At 35.9% G+C, this 20,297-nt stretch overlaps 1 protein-coding gene across 8 annotated transcripts in view; it reads left to right on the top strand.

The window, feature by feature from the left end:
• znf740a (zinc finger protein 740a) overlaps window positions 1-15,884 on the top strand; it is a 41,986-nt gene extending 26,102 nt beyond the window's left edge. For 3 of the 8 annotated variants that reach the window (XM_056468276.1, XM_056468280.1, XM_056468275.1), the window contains 7 exons: window positions 729-812; window positions 2,657-2,740; window positions 4,838-4,921; window positions 6,344-6,427; window positions 8,192-8,275; window positions 10,774-10,892; window positions 13,442-15,884. In XM_056468276.1, coding sequence (XP_056324251.1) covers window positions 729-812; window positions 2,657-2,740; window positions 4,838-4,921; window positions 6,344-6,427; window positions 8,192-8,275; window positions 10,774-10,892; window positions 13,442-13,606 — 704 coding nt within the window. In that variant the 3' untranslated portion in view covers window positions 13,607-15,884. The remainder of the gene's footprint in view (window positions 1-728; window positions 813-2,656; window positions 2,741-4,837; window positions 4,922-6,343; window positions 6,428-8,191; window positions 8,276-10,773; window positions 10,893-13,441) is intronic. The other 5 variants (XM_056468282.1, XM_056468279.1, XM_056468278.1 and 2 more) reach the window with 4 other exon arrangements.
• Window positions 15,885-20,297: the final 4,413 nt, after the last annotated feature.

The raw sequence follows: 20,297 nt of genomic DNA, 5'->3' as shown, positions 1-20,297 counted from the left end.
TCGACTTTTGATGTTGAAAATTCAACTCTACAGTTTAACAAAGTGACTTTTATTGACATTTTAGTAGTTTGAAATGGTATAATGTATAAGAAATAATATATAGAGAAATACGCCTGTAAAATAACAGAACAATATATCACTTTAGACTATTAAAAATGTCAATAAAAGTCGCTTTTTTAAGGTTGAAAGTTGTTGGAAGAAAGATCAAGGTCCCATAATGCAATTCAAAAGCATAAACAAACCACAAAATCACTAAAAATATATTACTAAATATGAAAAACTGCTCATTTGCCGATATTTTTACAGTGTATCTGCTTGCGCTTTTAGTAGTATGGCAATAAATGTCATGTAAAATGTTGTTCAAACTCACATTGGGAGCATTTAACACTGAATAAAGCACATAATCAGTACCTGAGGTGATCATTGTCATAGTAGTTTATGCTGTAGTTCAGCCGCCACATCACAGAAAATAAAAATCGTTTTCAAAATCGTTATGAAAAATCCCGGTGAATGGTTAGGACAAAAACTCCTTTTAACATGGAAAAGATACCTTCTATTGGGTGTCGTAGCATTGTGTTGCATGTAGATAGGACACAGTGTTAGATGTCGCTTTCTTTAAATTTGAATTGAAGAATTTACTATAAAATAGTACTTTTATATGCATGTACTGTTACTTCATTGAAGCCGAAATGCTCAAGTGCATGCTAATACTAGTGATCTGCATTTAGGGGTGAAGCCATTTGCTTGCACTATGTGTGATATGAGGTTTTTCCAACGCTACCATCTCCAGAGACACACCATCACCCATACGGGTACGTGTCGTCTCTTTGTACCTTTTGGCATACCGATTCTGCTCATCAACATGTAGAAGAATTAATCATAAAGTTAACCATTATATTTCATCCATTATGTTTTAAATGTTAAAGAGGACCTATTATCCAAAAATCACATTTATAAGAGGCTTAAACACAGTTGCGTGGTACGAGTGTGTGAATATGACTAGACTCTAATGGTGAAAATGTATTAATGTTATTTTTTATAATCACACTTGATAAAAACAGTCTGCCGAAACACTTTGATTGGCATGCTCTCTTTGTACATGTCATCAGAGGGGGAAAGCCCCGCCCACTAGTGACCATCTCTCCCTCATTAGCATAGACAGCCCTAAGTGAGAAGCAATCATCCGCCATTAGAGTTTTTACCTGCTGAAAAGGTGTTTTTCCCTACAGTTAATGTTAGTCCTTTTGTGAATATGCCACTATGCTGACACGCAGGCATTTATAGCTCCGCCCTCTTTTGCAAAGAGCACAATCTCATTTGAATTTAAAGCGACGGTCACCAAAACGCCACAATTAGGATCAAAGCCTTAAAAGGGTCAGTTTCATAAAGCTATAAAACATTATCTCGGTGGTATTTTAAGCTCAAACTTAAACACACACACACACGCACACACACACATACACACACACTAGGGACATCACAGACTTATTTTACATCCTAAAAAGAGGCATAATAGGTCTCCTTTTACAGTCAAGTTATATATTTCCCTCAATTACACCAATAGAGCATTGTCAGACACCGGAAGAATTTCTAATTACAAAAAATGTTCGCTTATTGGTCAATTGATTTATTAATATGACATATTCTGTTAAAGCTTTTAATCAAACTTGTGAAACTTATTTAATTTGTTTAGGTTTTTTTATGTTGACAATTAATGTTCAGCTTGTAAATATGGTAGTGATTTTTTTTTTTATTTATTTTAAATTTTTTTGCACATGTAAATCTTAATATGAAATGTACTATATAATATATTTCGTTCTTTATATTAATTTGTGTTAAATGCAGAGGAAGAGAAATGTTTTCAGGAAATCATAGACTATATTATGAAGTAATCTGCATTGTTCATTTTTCATGCAGTGTTTTGAGCGAGTATAAAAGAGGGGATGAGAAGTCTTCTGCATTATTAAAAATAATCTTCGTGATTTAATTATGGAGGAGATTTCTGCACTTAAAAGGTGTTAAATTGATAGTTATAAAAAAAAAAGTGCAATTAAATTATCATCTCATCATGATATGCAGTTATCATCAGGCTATTTAACTTCTACAATTGAAGGCAAACGTGTAAGCCCTCCAATTTTAATTATTCGTCAAATATTTCCCAAGTGATGTTTAACAGGGAAGATTTTTTTTAACACATTATTAAACGTAATATTTTTAGAACTCATTTCTAATAACTCGTTTCTTGATGACATGTACATCATATTTGATTAGATATTTTGCAAGATTCTAATATTCAGCTTAAAGTGACATTTAAAGGCTTAACTATATCCTAGTTAGCCTAATTACTGAAGGGGGCTAATAATATTGACCTTAGGATTTTTGTACTTGTTTTTCCATTCAAACTAATAAAATGAGACTTTCTCGAGAAGAAAAATATGCTAAAGACTAAAAATGGCCTGAATGATTTATACTATCACTCCAGTGCACTTTTTTTGGAGAATAGTTTTATAATATATAAGCTCGGTTTGAATTTAATCCTGCTGTAGTTGTGCTAACATGACAACAGGGTCATCATGTAACACTAGGCTTTCATATTTGGTTCTAATGTGTTTGTTGGGACTTTGCGTATGGTTAATATTTTGCTCTGGTCATTCAGGGGTGAAGCCGTATGCTTGCTCGATGTGTGACATGCGTTTTTTCCACCGTTACCATCTGCAGAGACACAGCCTCACTCATACGGGTATGTGTCTTTCTGTCTTACCCCCATTAGATCATATCTGAGCTCCGCTACCTTTGAGGAACACAAAGCCGGGAGAATGTAGTTAGAGCTGATGCTGAGACTTTCAAAATGCATCCCTGTTCTCTCTTGAATCGATTTTGAGCTCCGTTTACTAGCAGATGGCATTCAAATAAAGTTTTTAACACTAAATTGTGCTCTAGGCTAGTGTTTAACAGCAGATGGCGCTCTAGGCTAGTGTTTAACAGCAGATGGCGCTCAAGGCTAGTGTTTAACAGCAGATGGCGCTCTAGGCTAGTGTTTAACAGCAGATGGCGCTCTAGGCTAGTGTTTTACAGCAGATGGCGCTCTAGGCTAGTATTTAACAGCTGATGGCGCTCTAGGCTAGTGTTTAACAGCAGATGGCGCTCTAGGCTAGTGTTTAACAGCAGATGGCGCTCTAGGCTAGTGTTTTACAGCTGATGGCGCTCTAGGCTAGTATTTAACAGCTGATGGCGCTCTAGGCTAGTGTTTAACAGCAGATGGCGCTCTAGGCTAGTGTTTTACAGCTGATGGCGCTCTAGGCTAGTATTTAACAGCTGATGGCGCTCTAGGCTAGTTTGTGACAGTAGACTGTGCTCTATGCTTATTTTTAACAGCAGACGGCACTCTATGCTAGTTCTAAAAAGCAAATGGTGCTCTAGACTGGTGTTTTACAACAGGTGGCGCTCTAGGATAGTTTGTAACAGCAGATGTTGCTCTAGGCTAGTGTTTAACAGCAGATGGCGGTTTTTACCAGAATGTGGCCCTCTAGGCTATTTTTTACCAAAAGTACGTGCTGTAGGCTATTTTTTTTTCAGCAGACGGAGCTCTAGGCTAGTTTTAACCAGCAGATGGTGCTCTAGTATAGTTTTTTAACAGCGGACAGCGCTCTAGGCTTGAGTTTAACAGCAGATGGTGGTCTAGGCTAGTTTTTACCTGCAGACAGCGTTCTAGGCTTGAGTTTGAGCAGATGGCGCTCTAGGTTCGTTTTTTTGCAACAGATGGCGCTCTAGGCTGGTTTTTAACAGCAGACTAGGCTAGAGTTTAACAGCAGATGGCGCTCTAGGCTAATTTTTACCTGCAGACGGCGTTCTAGGCTAGAGTTTAACAGCAGATGGCGCTCTAGGCTAGTTTTTTACTGCAGACGGCATTCTAGGCTAGAGTTTAACAGCAGATGGCGCTCTAGGCTAGTTTTTACCTGCAGACGGCATTCTAGGCTAGAGTTTAACAGCAGATGGCGCTCTAGGCTGTTTTTTTACAGCAGACTAGGCTAGAGTTTAACAGCAGATGGCGCTCTGGGCTAGTTTTTACGTGCAGACGGCATTCTAGGCTAGAGTTTAACAGCAGATGGCGCTCTAGGCTAGTTTTTACCTGCAGACGGCATTCTAGGCTAGAGTTTAACAGCAGATGGCGCTCTAGGCTGTTTTTTTACAGCAGACTAGGCTAGAGTTTAACAGCAGATGGCGCTCTGGGCTAGTTTTTACGTGCAGACGGCATTCTAGGCTAGAGTTTAACAGCAGATGGTGCTCTAGGTTAGTTTTTTACAGCAGATGGCGCTCTAGGCTGGTTTTTAACAGCAGACTAGGCTAGAGTTTAACAGCAGATGGCGCTCTGGGCTAGTTTTTACTTAGAGACTATAGTGATGCATTTTGAATATCGCAGGATCCATTTCTCAAATGATTTTTCTCTATATTACATAATTAAATGATCAGTTTACATTAGAATAAAATTGCACTGTCTGTGTGTATGTATGTATATATATATATATATATATATATATATATATATATATATATATATATATATATGTAACTGCTCTTCAGTAGCCGAGTCAAATTATTTCCACATTTAATGCTTAATTTGACTTTACTTTGCTCTTCTTTTGTGTGCTTTGTCTAGTAGATGCTCATTTTGTGAACTGCTGCAAATTCATAACTCTCACTTCTTGACTGATTAGACTATAGTGAGGGGAAAAACAGATTTTGTATTTGTTTCAGTTTGAGTTATTTTGTTTTAGTGCGTTTGGTTTCAGTTAGCAGGTGTCGGTAAGGTTAATACACTGCTGCTTTGTGCATTCAGGGGTGAAGCCTTATGCTTGCACCATGTGTGACATGCGCTTTTTCCAGCGTTACCATCTGCAGAGACACAGCCTCACCCATACGGGTAGGTCAGACCTCTGTTTGTGTATTATTATTATTATTATTAGTATGTCATGTACAGAGACGCAATCTGTAAAAACTACAACAAACTCGAGTTTGTGTTTTTTTCCTTCTGCTTAATATTCATTTATCAAATGTACAAATGGAAAAAGTCCACGCTGGCAATAATGGCACCTCTATTTTTCATCTATGAATCATTCGTAAAGTAAAGATTACCTTTATCTTGATTGATTCTTTATCTCATTACAGAGAGTTATCAGTAGACATCATTTATAAAGATTGTGGCACACACTAAATTGAATGTGAAGTGTAAATTGAATATATTACACACTTAGTAAATCTGCTTTGAGATAGAGTTGATGTATTTATTCATTTTTTGGTTGCCAGAGATGCACTTAAAGGTGCACTAAGTGAATTCTGCTAAATGATGTTTAGATCTAAAAGCACAACAACAAACTTAATGGAAATGCATGCTTCAGCCTACATTTCTTACACAATGTAAATGTACGTTATGCAAAATTATAGACAGCGCCCTCTAGTGGATTTGACAATTGAAATGTGCAATAAAAGCAGCGTATTTTATGCTACGTTGCACGTTTCAGATGACAAATCCACTAGAGGGCGGTGTCCACATTTTTGCAAAACGTGAAATACGTTGTCATACAGATAAGTTAACGAACAACTGACCTAAACCCTTCCTAAAAACCCAACCAGTAATGTTTTAGAAGCAGAGATAAGAGAAAATTGCTCAGTGACCATACAGTTTTACCTTGATTTTTACATTGCTTTCATCTCTTAGCTTCACTGCACTCGAACCCAAGCACACTGCTGCATAAACACAATACGTACAAATTGAGTTACAAACAAACTGACCACTTAAAAAAAGTTATCCATATAAAAAAATAGATGGGTGGTGATATTCAATTTAATAAATATTCAATTGCAAACCATAGGAATCAGTAAGCTGTTTTGCTGTATTTATTTGGTGTTTTTCAAAGAACTGCATGAAAATCATCCTTTATTCATCATTATGTCCCTGTAGATATCATTAGTGTGAAAAGGAACAAAAGTTGTTGTCCTCATACTGCCCCCTAGTGTTCATTTCACCTAGAAACTGCAGTCAAACGCACCGCTCAGTGTGATTTCACACTAAAATAGGCTGAAGCACATATTTCAAATGGGCTCATGTCAAAAACAAACACGCCCATAACCCAAACAGGCTCCGCCCCTTCTCCTAACTCACCTATTATTACTAGACACACCATTTACTGATGATTGGCAGCAAGTCTGTTCTTCCAACACTATGGTCAGAAAGGGTTTTCAAATATTCCTTAATGCACCTTTATCATAAGCAGTACTTTTTATTCCCAAAATTGCTATATTAATAGAAAGGCATACTTAAACTTTTGGTGCTCTGGTCATTCAGGGGTGAAGCCGTATGCTTGCTCGATGTGTGACATGAGGTTTTTTCAGCGTTACCACCTGCAGAGACACAGCCTCACTCATACGGGTATGTGTCGACTCAAACACACATCTTTCTGAACTTCGTGTTAGTTTTGTGCATGCCAAATCAATTCATTTCTATTTGCGCACACTGTAAAAGCTTAAGATGGTAATTATTTTGTTAGTATTACAAGTGTAAAATGAGAATCAGCTATATTTAATTAATGATTATCACCATATAAATGTCCTAATTTAGATGTGCAGTCTATCTGTAATTAAATCCATCAGTATTCCTATAGCAGCCTGTCGTTTTGTTTCCAATACTAGGGGTGTAACGGTACACACAAATTAAGTCACTGTTTTAAAGGAACCGAACATAAACTGTAATGTAATTAAATTGGCTTACTACTAAATTGTGGGTCAATCTTTAATAAAAATGCAATTATAAATACAATATTCAACTTTAATGCTGTAATCTATTTAAAGAGACTTTTTAGTACTTGTATATTACTATATTATTAAAAACTACAGTAGATGAATATCTGTTGCAAATAAAATTGATTTAAAATATAAGTCAGCTTAAATAAAAATCAATTGACTCATAAGAATATATATATATATTCTTATATAACTATATATATTCTATAATATATATATATATATATATATATATATATATATATATATATATATATATATATATATATATATATATATATATATATATATATATATTCTTATATAACTATATATATTTTATAATATATATATAACTCTAAACAGATTTAAGCATACATTAATTCATTAGGATATTGCTAACAGTAGAACACTAGTAATGGAGTGCAGATATTTAGTGAAATGCTCTTCTCTAGAGTTAATTTATCCAGTTAATAATTGACTTATGTACATTGAAGGACTGGTTTGAGGTAAATAAAAAGTCAAATCTTGTTTATTAATAATTTCACTGTGGACGAAACACTGATTAAGTTTTAAAGTTGTTGTTGTTGTTGTTAAGATTAATTCTCCCAATTATCAGTAGTAAATCTCCTCCAAAGGCAAGAGGACGCATTCAAGATGATACCTCAAACACAGAAGAAAGAAAAACTGAGAAAATCCTGATAGCTTTGCATTATAAACAGGAGATTTAGCAGCTTTTATTGATTCAGTGTGACTATTAATCACACAATAAAATAGTCATCCTATGGAAGGATATATTTCAAACGCTCGACTGAAGTTATGAAGGGAGTTTGGGGAAAGAGCATGTTATTGTGATAATTTCACATGCAGAATTACTAGAACTGGCAAAATGCTCATGAAAAAAGATTTAAATCGCCCACTATTAGTTTGTGCTATAACTTATAGTAAAGTAGGAATGCTATCTTTCACTCACTGCATTTGTTGTTTGAGTTTCATAACAAAAGTTGCAGGATTTGAGATTTAGAGTCTTTAAAATCTAGCAAAACACAAAGCTGCTTGATGTGTAACTACTCGTGAACTTGGATTTTAATAATCAAATTTTCTCATTAAAATGAATCTATATTAAAGCCGGAGTATCAAATTATGTTGTGCACATGCAGTGGTTAAAATGACACGCAAGACAACACATGAGTACCAAACCAAAAGACCCATACCGAATAAGTGTACCATTACACCCCTACTAAACTAAGGAAAATATATCATATCAATATTCATAATTTAAAAAAACTTTCACAATATTTGGTTTTGTAATGAGTAAAAATGCAGAATTCAGAATTTAATATCCGTTTAATACATTGTTTGCTGCTTTGAATGTTTTGTAAAGACATTCACTAAAAATTGACTCTACATTTAGGGGTGAAGCCGTACGCTTGTTCCATGTGCGACATGAGGTTTTTCCAACGTTACCACTTGGAAAGACACAGCCTCACTCACACTGGTATGTGTCCTTTCATGCACTCTGATTCTTGGATTGGAGCTGGAATTTGTATATATTTTGTGGATCGGAAACACAAACAATGAAGAATATTTTTAACTATTTTTTTGCATTAGAAATTTCCCGCTTGTCTGATAACATCAAGTTTTGCATAATCTAAGTCTCATTTCTCTAGGGAGGTGTTTGATTTTTGTTGTATATTACATTTATTTGCTATCATTTGTGTGTTGCTATACCAGTGTCTTTTTAAGCATTTTCATATTTATTCTTTAAGGGGGGTAAGCATAACCTCAGTCTCAAACCAGGTTTCTGAGAGCTGAAACCAAAACCTCAGTGTGCCACTTTACAGCCTGTTCACACCAAGGATGATTACTGTAATAATAAACATGTAGTTAAGAGTTTATACCAGTGGTTCACAACCTTGTTCCCGAGACCCCCGTTTCAGTGTTCAGTTTTTATAATGACCCCTTTTAAAGAAAGATGAAAGATTTAAATAATAATGTTAGCAACTATTAAATAAATAAAAACGTTTGTTGGTTGTCTTGTAGTGCAAATGCCATCTAGTAAGATTTAATGTTTAAATAATGTGTTTATTTTATGTTGTTTCATTTAATAATTGTAATATAAGTGCATATAACTGGGTGTCCGCTGGGTCTTAAATTTCAAAAACTAAATTTTAGGTCTTAAAAAGTCTTAAATTCACTGAAATATTGTCTTGTTTGTCTTAAATCATTTTAAAAAGGTCTTAATTTTCCATTTGTTTATGTAAGGCTACCGATCCAACACATTGTCCTGCATATATATCACCCTGCAGCCCCGGTTACTCACTAAAGCTAAGCAGGGCTGAGTCTGATCAGTACCTGGATTGGAGACCACATGGGAAAGCTAGATTGTTGTTGGAGGAGGTGTTAGTGAGGCCAGCAGGGGGCGCTCAACCTGTGGTCTGTGTAAGTCCTAATGCCCCAGTATAGTGAAGGGGACTCTATACTGTCAGTGACCATATGAATTATGGAGGAGATGTTAAACTGAGGTCCTGACTCTCTGTGGTCATTAATAATCACATGGCACTTCTCGTAAAGAGTAGGGGTGTAACCCCGGTGTCTTGGCCATATTTCCTCCATCGGCCCTTACCCATCATGGCCTCCCAATCATCCCCATCCACTGACTTGGCTCTATCACTGTCTCTCCACTCCCACTGTAGCTGGTGTGTGGTGAACGCACTGGCGCCGTTGTCCTGTGGCTGCCGTCACATCATCCCAAGTGGATCCTGCACACCGGTGGTGGTGTGGAGAGACCCTCCTCATTATTGTGAAGCGCTTTGGGTGTCTAGCCATACACAATAAATGCACTATATAAATACACACATTACATTACACATCCGATCACTAATAACACAATAACTTATAGCCAATATTATAGCAGTCTGTTGTGCATACATTGTTTATTAAGGAGTTTTTTAGGTTATGTTGGAAAAAATAGTTCGTATAAAACTAGGGTCTGCTTGTTTTGACACATTATTTAACATTTATGGATAAATAATAATTAATTAGGATGTTATAAGAAATAATTATTAAGAATTTATCTTTTTGATGGGGCAAGTGTATCTGTATTACGCAAATCTGTAGCATTTAGCCCTATATAAGTCTGAAATTTCATTCGTGATAGTCTTAAAAAGGTCTTAAAGGCTTGGTGAAATCCTGCTCAGTCTAACATTGGCTTTCGTCTGATCCAGTCTGTGATCTGATCAAACTGCAGACACGCTGAATGAAAATGTAAATCCACTTCCGGACAGTAGGTGGTGTTTATAGAAAGGCAGAAATGCTGGAAGTTTACCTCAAGCTTTTCAAGTAGTTAAAATTAAACACATTTTAATGATTAATAAAATTCAGTCATTTTCCTTTGACTTCGTTCCTTATTCATTAGGGGTCGCTACAGGACTTGAACCACTGACCTTCTTGCTGTGAGGCTACAGTGCTAACCACTGAGCCACCGTGCCGCCCCATTACTATGATTAACTTTCAGTCATTTGTTTGATCCTTAAATTGTTATCTGTTTCATTTGTACATGCAGTCTGAAACTAGAGAGACCCCTCATGAATCAGGTTGGGAACCACTAGATTACTTCATGTCTATTATGATAAGATTACAGAGAGGAATAATATCATTTAAAAAATAGAAGCAGCTAATCAGAATCAATCCTGCTGTAACGAGCTTGAGGATTTAACGGGACAGATGACAGAACTACTGAACGCTATTTTGCATTGATGTGGACGTTAATATAGTTATTCTTACAGTTTTCATTCTTGGTGAGAACAGGTCTTCACAAATAAGCAGTTTTTCACTCCACTTTAAATATACTCTACAAACTCGAGTTTGTATGAAGTCATATACTTATTGTTAAGCTCGAACATACTCTGTATTTAAGGTTTTCATTGTGTGTTGTGGCATGCTGTGGGAATGAAGGTGTAGTTTGCTTTAATAACCAGTGTCTTCCTCTGGCAGGAGAGAAGCCGTTTGCGTGTGACATGTGTGACATGCGCTTCATTCAGAGGTATCATCTGGAGCGACACAAGCGTGTTCACAGCGGGGAAAAGCCTTACCAGTGTGAGCGCTGCCAACAGGTGAGGACACGCTTGATTGCATGACGTTTATTAGGCCCTGTACACACTAACATGGCGTTCACACGCCGTCCACACGAAAACACAGTAGAGCAATTGCATGCAAATGTCAACCTTGCCGTTTTTGCATTTATGAGGAAAAAGCTTGATTATTATTAGCCCCCCTGTTTATTTTTTCCCCCAATTTCTGTTTAACAGAGAGCAGATTTTTTTCAGCACATTTCTAATCATAATAGTTTTAATAACTCATCTCTAATAACTGATTTATTTTCACTTTGCCATGATGGCAGTAAATAATATTAGACTAGATATTCTTCAAGACACTTCTATACAACTTAAAGTGACATTTAAAGGCTTAATTAGGTTAACTAGGCAGGTTAGGTTAATTAGGCAAGTTATTGTATAATGATGGTTTGTTCTGTAGACTATCGAAAAAAATAGCTCAAAGGGGCTAATAATTTTGACCTTAAAATGGATTTTAAAAAATTAAGAACTGCTTTTATTCTAGCCGAAATAAAACAAATTAGACTTTCTCCAGAAGAAAACAATATTATCAGACATACTGTGAAAATTTCCTTGCTCTGTTAAACATAATTTGGGAAATATTTAAAAAAGAAAAATAAATCTAAGAGGGGGCTAATAATTCTGACTTCAGCTGTATGCATCCGTTTTCCCCCTGTAAACATCCACAATCGTCACCAGTGACTGCAATGTATCTGCATCAGCATTCCGTGAGTTTTACATTCGAAATAATGGAGTATATTGTGTACAGACATCCCAAGTCTGTACATAATGTGTCCAGACTTGGCCCACTCCACCGTTTTTACTACTCAAGCCAGCAGCACTTCAGTCAAGATGGCAGCAATGCATTGTTGAGCACGTGTATTACTATTACGGTAATTTCATCAACCATTTTAATCAGGATTAAGAAAATAGCACATCATGTCATTAATTCCTTTTTCTGCAACGTGTGTTTCATTATTGATTTATTTACAAAAGTGTGTTGTTTTCAGAATAGGTTTGTCCGTGCTTTCAGTATATTTTCATTGATTTATTCAGCATAAATCAGAATCAGTTTTATTGCCAAGTGTGCTTCACACACACAAGGAATTTGTTTTGGCTACAGAAGCTTCCAGTGTACATAAAGTGACAAGTGACAACACAAAATAAATATGAAAAAAAGAAATGATAAACATTAAACAGATGCGGTTAAACCTACTCTTTATAAATACCTGAAGTTGTCCTATCTTTACTACAGTACGATGTCATTACGATTGCATTTTTATGATGTGGTTAAACCTGAGAAAGTAAACGAAAAACCAAAGTAGACCGTTTTACCTGCTATCTATTAGAAACGCAGACTTTACAGCCATCTTATAATGCACCATTTCCTATATATAATAGTGTGGGATGCTGAAATGAAATGCTGATGGCTTGACCACATTCCTCCTCTTACCAACGAACGAAAAAAACCATACCATTCAGAAACATCTCACAAGAGTCGCGTTTGCATGGCTTCAGCGGTGTCTGTGTCTGACTCTGGCTCAAACTGATACGGCCTCGCTGACATTATTTACAGTCTATGGCAAGCCATTTTAGCATTTAAACCTTTGTTTTAACTATCCATAAATATAATACGGCAAGGGGTATTTAATGCTAAAACAGCTTGCCATAACAGTCTGATAGACAGCATGCAAGAGAGGCATGACGTTTCCTGGTGACGTGAAGCCGTTCTGCGAATCACAACACATTAGGTTTGCTGACTAATCAGAGTGGTGGTCGTTTCCATGTTAGCTCAGTAGCTTTATAAAATGAAGGTAAGATATGTGAACAAATAACGTGATTTTTTTTACAAATGAATCACGAACACACATTGTTTTGCCCCCCATAAACACAATCAAACCTTAAAAAAAACATTGTGGACCACCCCTTTAATGTCAAGCCCTGGATGTGACCGATGTGAAATTGGATCCTGTGTGACTTTGGTAAATCAAATAGAATCGCTTAAAAATGTCTGTCGATGTTTTCGAGTATTTTTACAGTACCGTAAACTACAAGCCTACACAAAAAACCTAGAAAGGGTTTGGCTACTTTGGGGTTTTTTTCAGGGTAAGGTAGACATTTGCATGGAGTTGCTCGATTGTAAAGTGTTTTTTAAGTGAAGTTTCATAAACTAATTTCGAGAAGAGCACGTGATATGATTGAGAACGACTGGCTTCTCATCTGTAATCAGTAATAATCCAATCAGAGTGGTCCTAGTTTACTATAAATGGATCATTTTCTCCCTACTGCTCTATCTTTGTTTGGAAGAGTCCCCCCTTCCACCCCATCTCCTCCTTTTCCTCCCTTTTCTAAAGGGGGAGCTCTCGAGACCTACCTGATCTCGGATCTCCTGATATGCTTATCGACCGGGCGGGAGCCCTGGGCTCAAATATCTCCGAGCTCAGGGTTCTCTCCTGGGACAGCATGCCAAACCTGCTTTATACGCCAAGCATATCTAAGTGGGAACTCTTGAATTAGACGACTTCTCTGTTTTTATGTGTGTGTTGTAGAATTTCTCGCGCACAGACAGACTGTTGAGACACCGGCGGTTGTGTCAGGGTCGCGGCGTGGCGAAAGTCGAAGCGCAGCCGTGCCCTTACACACAGGAGCCTCCGCCGGCCCCCACGCCCACATGGAGCCCCCTTCACCCTGCCCCGGGACGATTGGCTGTGTGACGCGCCCTAAGAAGACAACACACCTCTGAACACAACCACTGCCGAGTGCAGACCGCTTCCCTCCTCAAAAACACACACGGTTTGACCACCCGGGCTTCTTTTGTACTTTTTGGTAACACAATTAGAGGGTTTTATGGTACTTTTAAAGAGACGAGGAACAAAAACACACACACACACACACACACACACACACACACACACATGGTTGATGTGGGGAATATGTTACTAACCAAAAAACAGAAGTGGTACAACCTGTCATATATAAACTGATATTCATACACACTCTATGTAAGGGACTGTTTTTAACACTGAAACACACACACACACACTCATCACACATCAACAGGAAAACATTTGATCTGATATTGTAAGTGTATGATTTTGAAAGATGTGTATATTAATGTGTGTAACAGCTGTCTTTGTCATACAAATCTGACTAGAAACCACGTTTGATCGTCAATTCACCGAGTCGGAAATTATAATTTGCATAAAGAAAATGAAGCCTATTTTAGGACCAAATAGTTTTTGGATTATTTTGCATATTTTAGGGTTGTCACGACACTGGAATTCAATACCAATCGATACTGAAATGTTGAAAACGTCCATTTCCCGCTAACATTTGAGCGCGTTCTTAAACAGCGCTGATTGCCATTGTGTTCACATGCTCAACAGAAATGACTGTGATTGGCCGTGAAGGTCATCAGTTCACTGAACTCACCGCTCTTTACTGAGTGTAACCACAGATACAGAAACACTGGAGTGTTTTAAAGCTGCAAAGATCAGTTGATTCAACAGCGGATCTCTCGTATGTCAGCTTATGGACAAACCAGCAGATCGATGCGGCTTTAAATCACTCCAGTGTCCCTGTATCTGTGTTTACTTTCAGTAAACAGTGGTGAGTTCGGTGAACTGATGACCTTCACATCCAATCGCAGTCGTTTCTGTTGGGTATGTGAACACAATGGCAAATCAGCGTTGTTTAAGAAGGCGCTCAAATCTTAGCGGGAAATGAACGTCTTAAAAATTACAGTACCGATTGGTACCGAATTCCAGTATTGTGACAACAGTAGCATATTTGATTGATATTATTTAGTTAAATATGCATTTTGGTGTCAAATATGGGTAATTAAATAAATGCACAAACACTGAAGGCTTTTAAAGTTTTCTCTAATGCCTTTTGGAAATTATTAGTAATTAATAATCAGGAAAAACACTACAATTATGAATCAAATTTAAGTTTTAATGAATTTTTTGTACCTAAAATGCTTGGTTACATTAATGAGCAAGACCTTTAGTACAGTAATTATTGTTTTTTGTTAATAAATAAAACACAACTGACAGCTTTTATTTTAATTTAAGGTATTAAACAAGACTAATAAATAGCTTTTTAGATAGTTTTGCTTGTTGATAATTAGAAATTAAATGGTCCTAAAAATAGGGGTTTTCTATGTGCTAATATATAATAATATTTTCAGATTTTGGATGATATTATGGGCAAAAATGTGCGACTAATGTTGACTACATTAATGAAAACGTCCAAAAGACCCACATTATGTTATGTACAGATTTATATGTGCGACATATTCCATCTTGTGGCCTTAGGATGTGCTCATGTGTATTCTATATATTTCATTTAGATTTTTTTTACTCCTTTGTTATGAAAAAGATGACATACTTTTTATTTGACTGAATTGCCACAGGTCAGAGAGGCTGCCTTTTTAGTTTCGTTTCTTTCCAAAGTCATGTAAGCGTTGTATTGCATCGTGAAGGAGCTCAGCTGTGTTGCTTCTCTGTGGATGTAGATTTGTGTTTTTGCTGTAATCTCTGCGATGGAGGAGTTCGAGCAGTGTTTAATTTTTTGTTCGTTTTATTTTCTCATGCGTGACTTTATGCAACGCCTTCACTAGCGGTCGGCCACAGAGCAAAACACGCTGATGTTTCTGTTGCGCCTCATGATATCAGTTTATTAACTTGTCATATTATCTGCTGTTGGACGAGGCTCTCGGCTGAATGGACTGAATTGGGCATTTCTGATGGAAACGGAGGGACGTCTGCTGTTTATTGACTGAAGATTGCTGCATTTTTATGTAATGACTGAATATTTTTCTTTTTATCGTTACACGTATGTTTATATATAACTGAACTGGTTAAACCTCTTAGGTCTATAGCAACAAACTTTGTGTATTTTAAGGACCTTTTTACTCTAATATAATTTTAAAACACTGGAGAGATACGTGTGTGAAATGATAATCTATAAATGGACATACACAGTTCAAAATGTATGTCTGTTTGTTTGTTTGTGTGAGAGTGTGTGTGTGTGTGTGCATCATTTCATATATTGACTGTTCACGAAGGTTAATCGCGCATACGTGTATGTGTATGTATGGACATATGTATATATATATATGTGTGTATATATATGTATATATATGTGTATATATATATATGTATATATATGTGTATATATATATGTGTATATATATATATATATATATATATATATATATATATATATATATATATATATGTATATATATGTGTATATATATGTGTATACACATATATACATATATACATATACATATATATATATATATATATATAATTATATACGGCATGCATGTACAGCGAGGAAAATAAGTACTGAACACATTGTCACATTTTTTCCTGGGAATGATGTTTCTAAAGGAGCTGTTGACATTGAATTGAAGCAGAGTTTGGTAAAAACCCAAACAATACAAACATAAAAATAACAAATCTGGAAAATGAGTGAGGGGTGGGGTGAGGTGCCACACCTCCTTTTTAAAATAGTACAATTTCGTACGACCTAACTTTACGAATTCGTACGAGTTAGCCACTGAACTGTCAAAATGTAAAATACTTACGTTTTCTCGTGAGATCAGGCTGGAGTTTCTCACAGACTTCAACAGTGTCGAAATCTTGATGCTTCTCTGGGTCTCGTCTATCAAATCTGAGCTTTATTTTGTATTCTCCATTGGATTCAGATCAGGTGATTGGCTGGGCCATTCTACAGCTTGATTTTCTTTCTCTTAAAGCATCTGAGAGTCTCCTTGGCTGTGTTTTGGATCATTGTCTTGCTGAAATGTCCACCCTGGTTTCATCTTCATCCTCCTGCTAATGTAGATGTTGGACTGAAGCAGCTGATATTCATTTACACTGAGGAAGGGCAGAGGGTTGCTGAAGAACTACTGAGAGATTTCATCTACTGTCTGGGCTTTCACTGCCGAACTACACCTTCCTTCCTTCATGTGTTCAATACTTTTTCCCTGAGCAGTTTCATTTTATTACACAGAACTTCATTTGTAAACGAATTAGATTTGTTTTCCTTGTGAATATATGGATTTCTTTGGTTGTTTCCGATATCAGGGGAAAATTTCAAGTCAACGGCACCTTCAGAAATATGTTTTCTGAGAAAAACGGTGACGTGTTTAATGATTATTATTTTCCCTGCTGTGTGTATATACAGTGCTCAGCATACATAAGTACACCCCTCACAAATCTGTTTTAAATTCATATTTTTAATAGGAAGCTCTACAATATTATATTTGTTAGATTAGTCAGAACTGAAGCCAAATCTGGAGCTAATCTAAACTTACGATAATGGCCCAAAAACTAGTACAGCCGAATTTATGTTGTTGAAAAATATTAAATACAAATTTAAAAAAAGAGGAAAAATCAAGAGAAGCAAAAAAAATTTGAAAAATTTAGTTGAAATTTTGTAGGTTGTAATTTTTTAATTTTTTTTTTTTACAATATTTTGCTTGAATTTAATTGTATTGTCTTTCAATTTCTAAATATGTTTGGTGACTAAAATATTATTTTAATAAATATATCTGTTTAAAAAATCTGTTTTGTTTAAAAGCACCAAGTTACATTGCCTATATTCACTGAGAAATGGAGAAAAATATTCGTTTTCTAAATGGGGTGTACTCAGTTATGCTGAGCACTGTATATACTTATATGCATGTATCTATGTATGTGTATGTAATATACATAAACATGCATACAAACATACACACAAACATACAAACACTGAACATACAGATCATTAGCCTGTAGTTAATAGAATAAAAAGCCTCTCTCCAGTATCTATTGGGAAAGATATTACAGTTTGCATATATAGATATCTGTTATGTGCCTAAACTGTAAAGAAAGAAGCAATAGAAGTCATACCTTCAAATCATTTGGGGAAGTTTTTGGAAAGAGGAAGAAACTGAATCAGTAATGATTTATAAATATATATACATATATAAAAGAAGCATTGCTTTCTTTATTTGATGCATGACACTGAATTCCTTTTCCAGATGCGTCTGAATGCAAAAGAACATGTTTTATTGTTTGTTTCTTTAAAAAGACTTCTGACCAGTGTTTCATTTCATAGTTTTATTTGTGTGGAGAAGAGAGGGGCTTCCTTTATGCATAAATAAAGTCCTAAATAAATAATGTGGTTTTCATATTTTATTTTCGGTCTTGTAATTTTATTACCTATTTGTCCAAATTTTTCTTGCCACTTTAATAAGCTTTGTGTTTTACAAATACTATTTTAATTCAATTTACAGTGTGAATAAGTAAATGAATAAATAGAGTTTTGAACTCAGTGTTGAAGATAATGAGTTAATTAAATACCTCATTCAACTTAAATGGAGTACGTTCACATTACTTATAAAGGTTAGCTTTTTTTTTCAACTCAAATGGTGTGTTGCAATTGGTTTCCTCAAATGGTTTGAGTTGCCTTAACTTATGTTTTCCAGTACTCAGTTGGTTTGAGTTCTCTTCATTTATTACTGTGCTCAAATTGCTTCGTTTACTCAAATGGATTAAGTTCACAGTACTCATTAGGATTAGATTTTGGACTTAAAAGTTAGTTTGTTGCAATCAGTTTTCTTAAACGGTTTGATTTACCTTAACTTTTTGGATTTTACGGTGTATATATATATATATATATATATATATATATATATATATATATACACACACATACAGTAGCAACCGTCTCCCTCACTTTTAGAGACAGACCATTTAGAAACAGGAGATTAATAATTATATAAATGTATGATCTCATACAGCCGTCCCCCCCACTTTTAAAATGTCCGATACGCCCCTGTATGTATGTATATGTATATGTATATATATATATATATATATATATATATGTATATATATATATATATATATATATATATATATATATATATATACACATTTGAATTTTTTTTATTACTATAAATATTACAATTGTGTTTGTAAAACAGAAAAGAGTAAAAACTGAAAATTTTTTCAGCTCAAAAACAGTATTTTTGTTTTTGTACACTATAGCGCCGCCTAGTGTCAGACGAATATAACTGCGTCCATTATGAGACGTTTGAGGGACCACTGGACCAGGGGTTCCCAAACTTGTCAATTTGCGACCCCCAAAATAACAATCCCCATGACTCACGACAACCAATATCCTCTTAGGTGGGTATAAATATATAAACCTTGCGTGCAACAGTGCATACATACCAATAGGACCAAGTCATAATTTACTTTAGAAGAACGCCACTTATCCGCCATCTTCAGTAGTGGCCTGTATTTAATTTTAATATACCCGAGTGCTGTGAATGTGTCAGAAAGTTTAACCTGGTGCCATAAAGTCAATGTGCTGCATTTGACACTATTGCTGTGTCTTTACATAATCACCCCAGGGGTCACAAAAAAATGTAAAGGCTTATGGCTTTTTATTTGCATGTTGTTTTTTTAATGTTTATTATTAATATGTTAACAATGTTACTATTAACTGCTATTTTGTTCTCCAGTAGGTTATGGATAAATGGTAATTCTATAGTTTAATCAAATTAGTTTGGTTTTCGGAAATCACTAAGCGACCCCCGCTTATTGTCCTGCGACCCCCTGGAGGGCCCCGACCCCCACTTTGGGAACCATTAGACTATAGTTTCTCACACTCCTACACTTGTAGAGCAGAAAAATGAAGTAGGGAAAGCAAATATTTGATCAGAGTCTTTCAGCGAAATTACACGGTGAACGAAAAAATATACCTTTTTTTTTCTCTGACACTCGTTTATATGTCAGTTTCTTTTGTTTTAACGACCGTAATCTGACTCCTCTACTGTGTCCAATCAGCGCTAAGGACACAATTCATCTTAACAGCGAATCAAAGTGGGCCGATAAATCTCCCAGTCGGAGCTCAGCCAATCGATGGGGAGCTTTAAATCACACACGTCTCGTTGGGGGCCAATGGCAGGGCGAAGGCAATAAATCTGCCAGAAACAGAAGCTGTTAATGAAGATCTGGAGGAGAAACTCTGGAGGTTTGAGGTTATAGCCAAAGACCAGAGAATACACAGAACGTGTCACTTGTATAGTTTTGAAAGGGGAAAAGTGTAACGTTTATTATACCGAATGACGCCCCGCTTACTAGTACAGGAGCCAATCAGCTGTAAATAAATCGTGTTAATAAAAAAAAAGGTTTGAGGTTATTTATTCCAGAAATCAGAGCTGTGTACAGATGTGTAAACAACTAAATCTACTCAAATAACAATAAAAAAAGAAAAAAAGTTGCTAATGTTTGTTTGCCTCAGGGGGTAGCAATCACCTCGCAGCAAGAAGGTCGCTGGTTCGAGCCCCAGCTGGGTCAGTTTGCATTTCTGTGTGGAGTTTGCATGTTCTCCCTG

Source organism: Danio aesculapii, chromosome 11, assembly GCF_903798145.1.
Source record: "Danio aesculapii chromosome 11, fDanAes4.1, whole genome shotgun sequence".
NCBI classification, from domain to species: domain Eukaryota; kingdom Metazoa; phylum Chordata; class Actinopteri; order Cypriniformes; family Danionidae; genus Danio; species Danio aesculapii.
The sequence above is the reverse complement of the archived record's forward strand: the minus strand, read 5'-3'. Positions and strand labels throughout refer to the sequence as shown.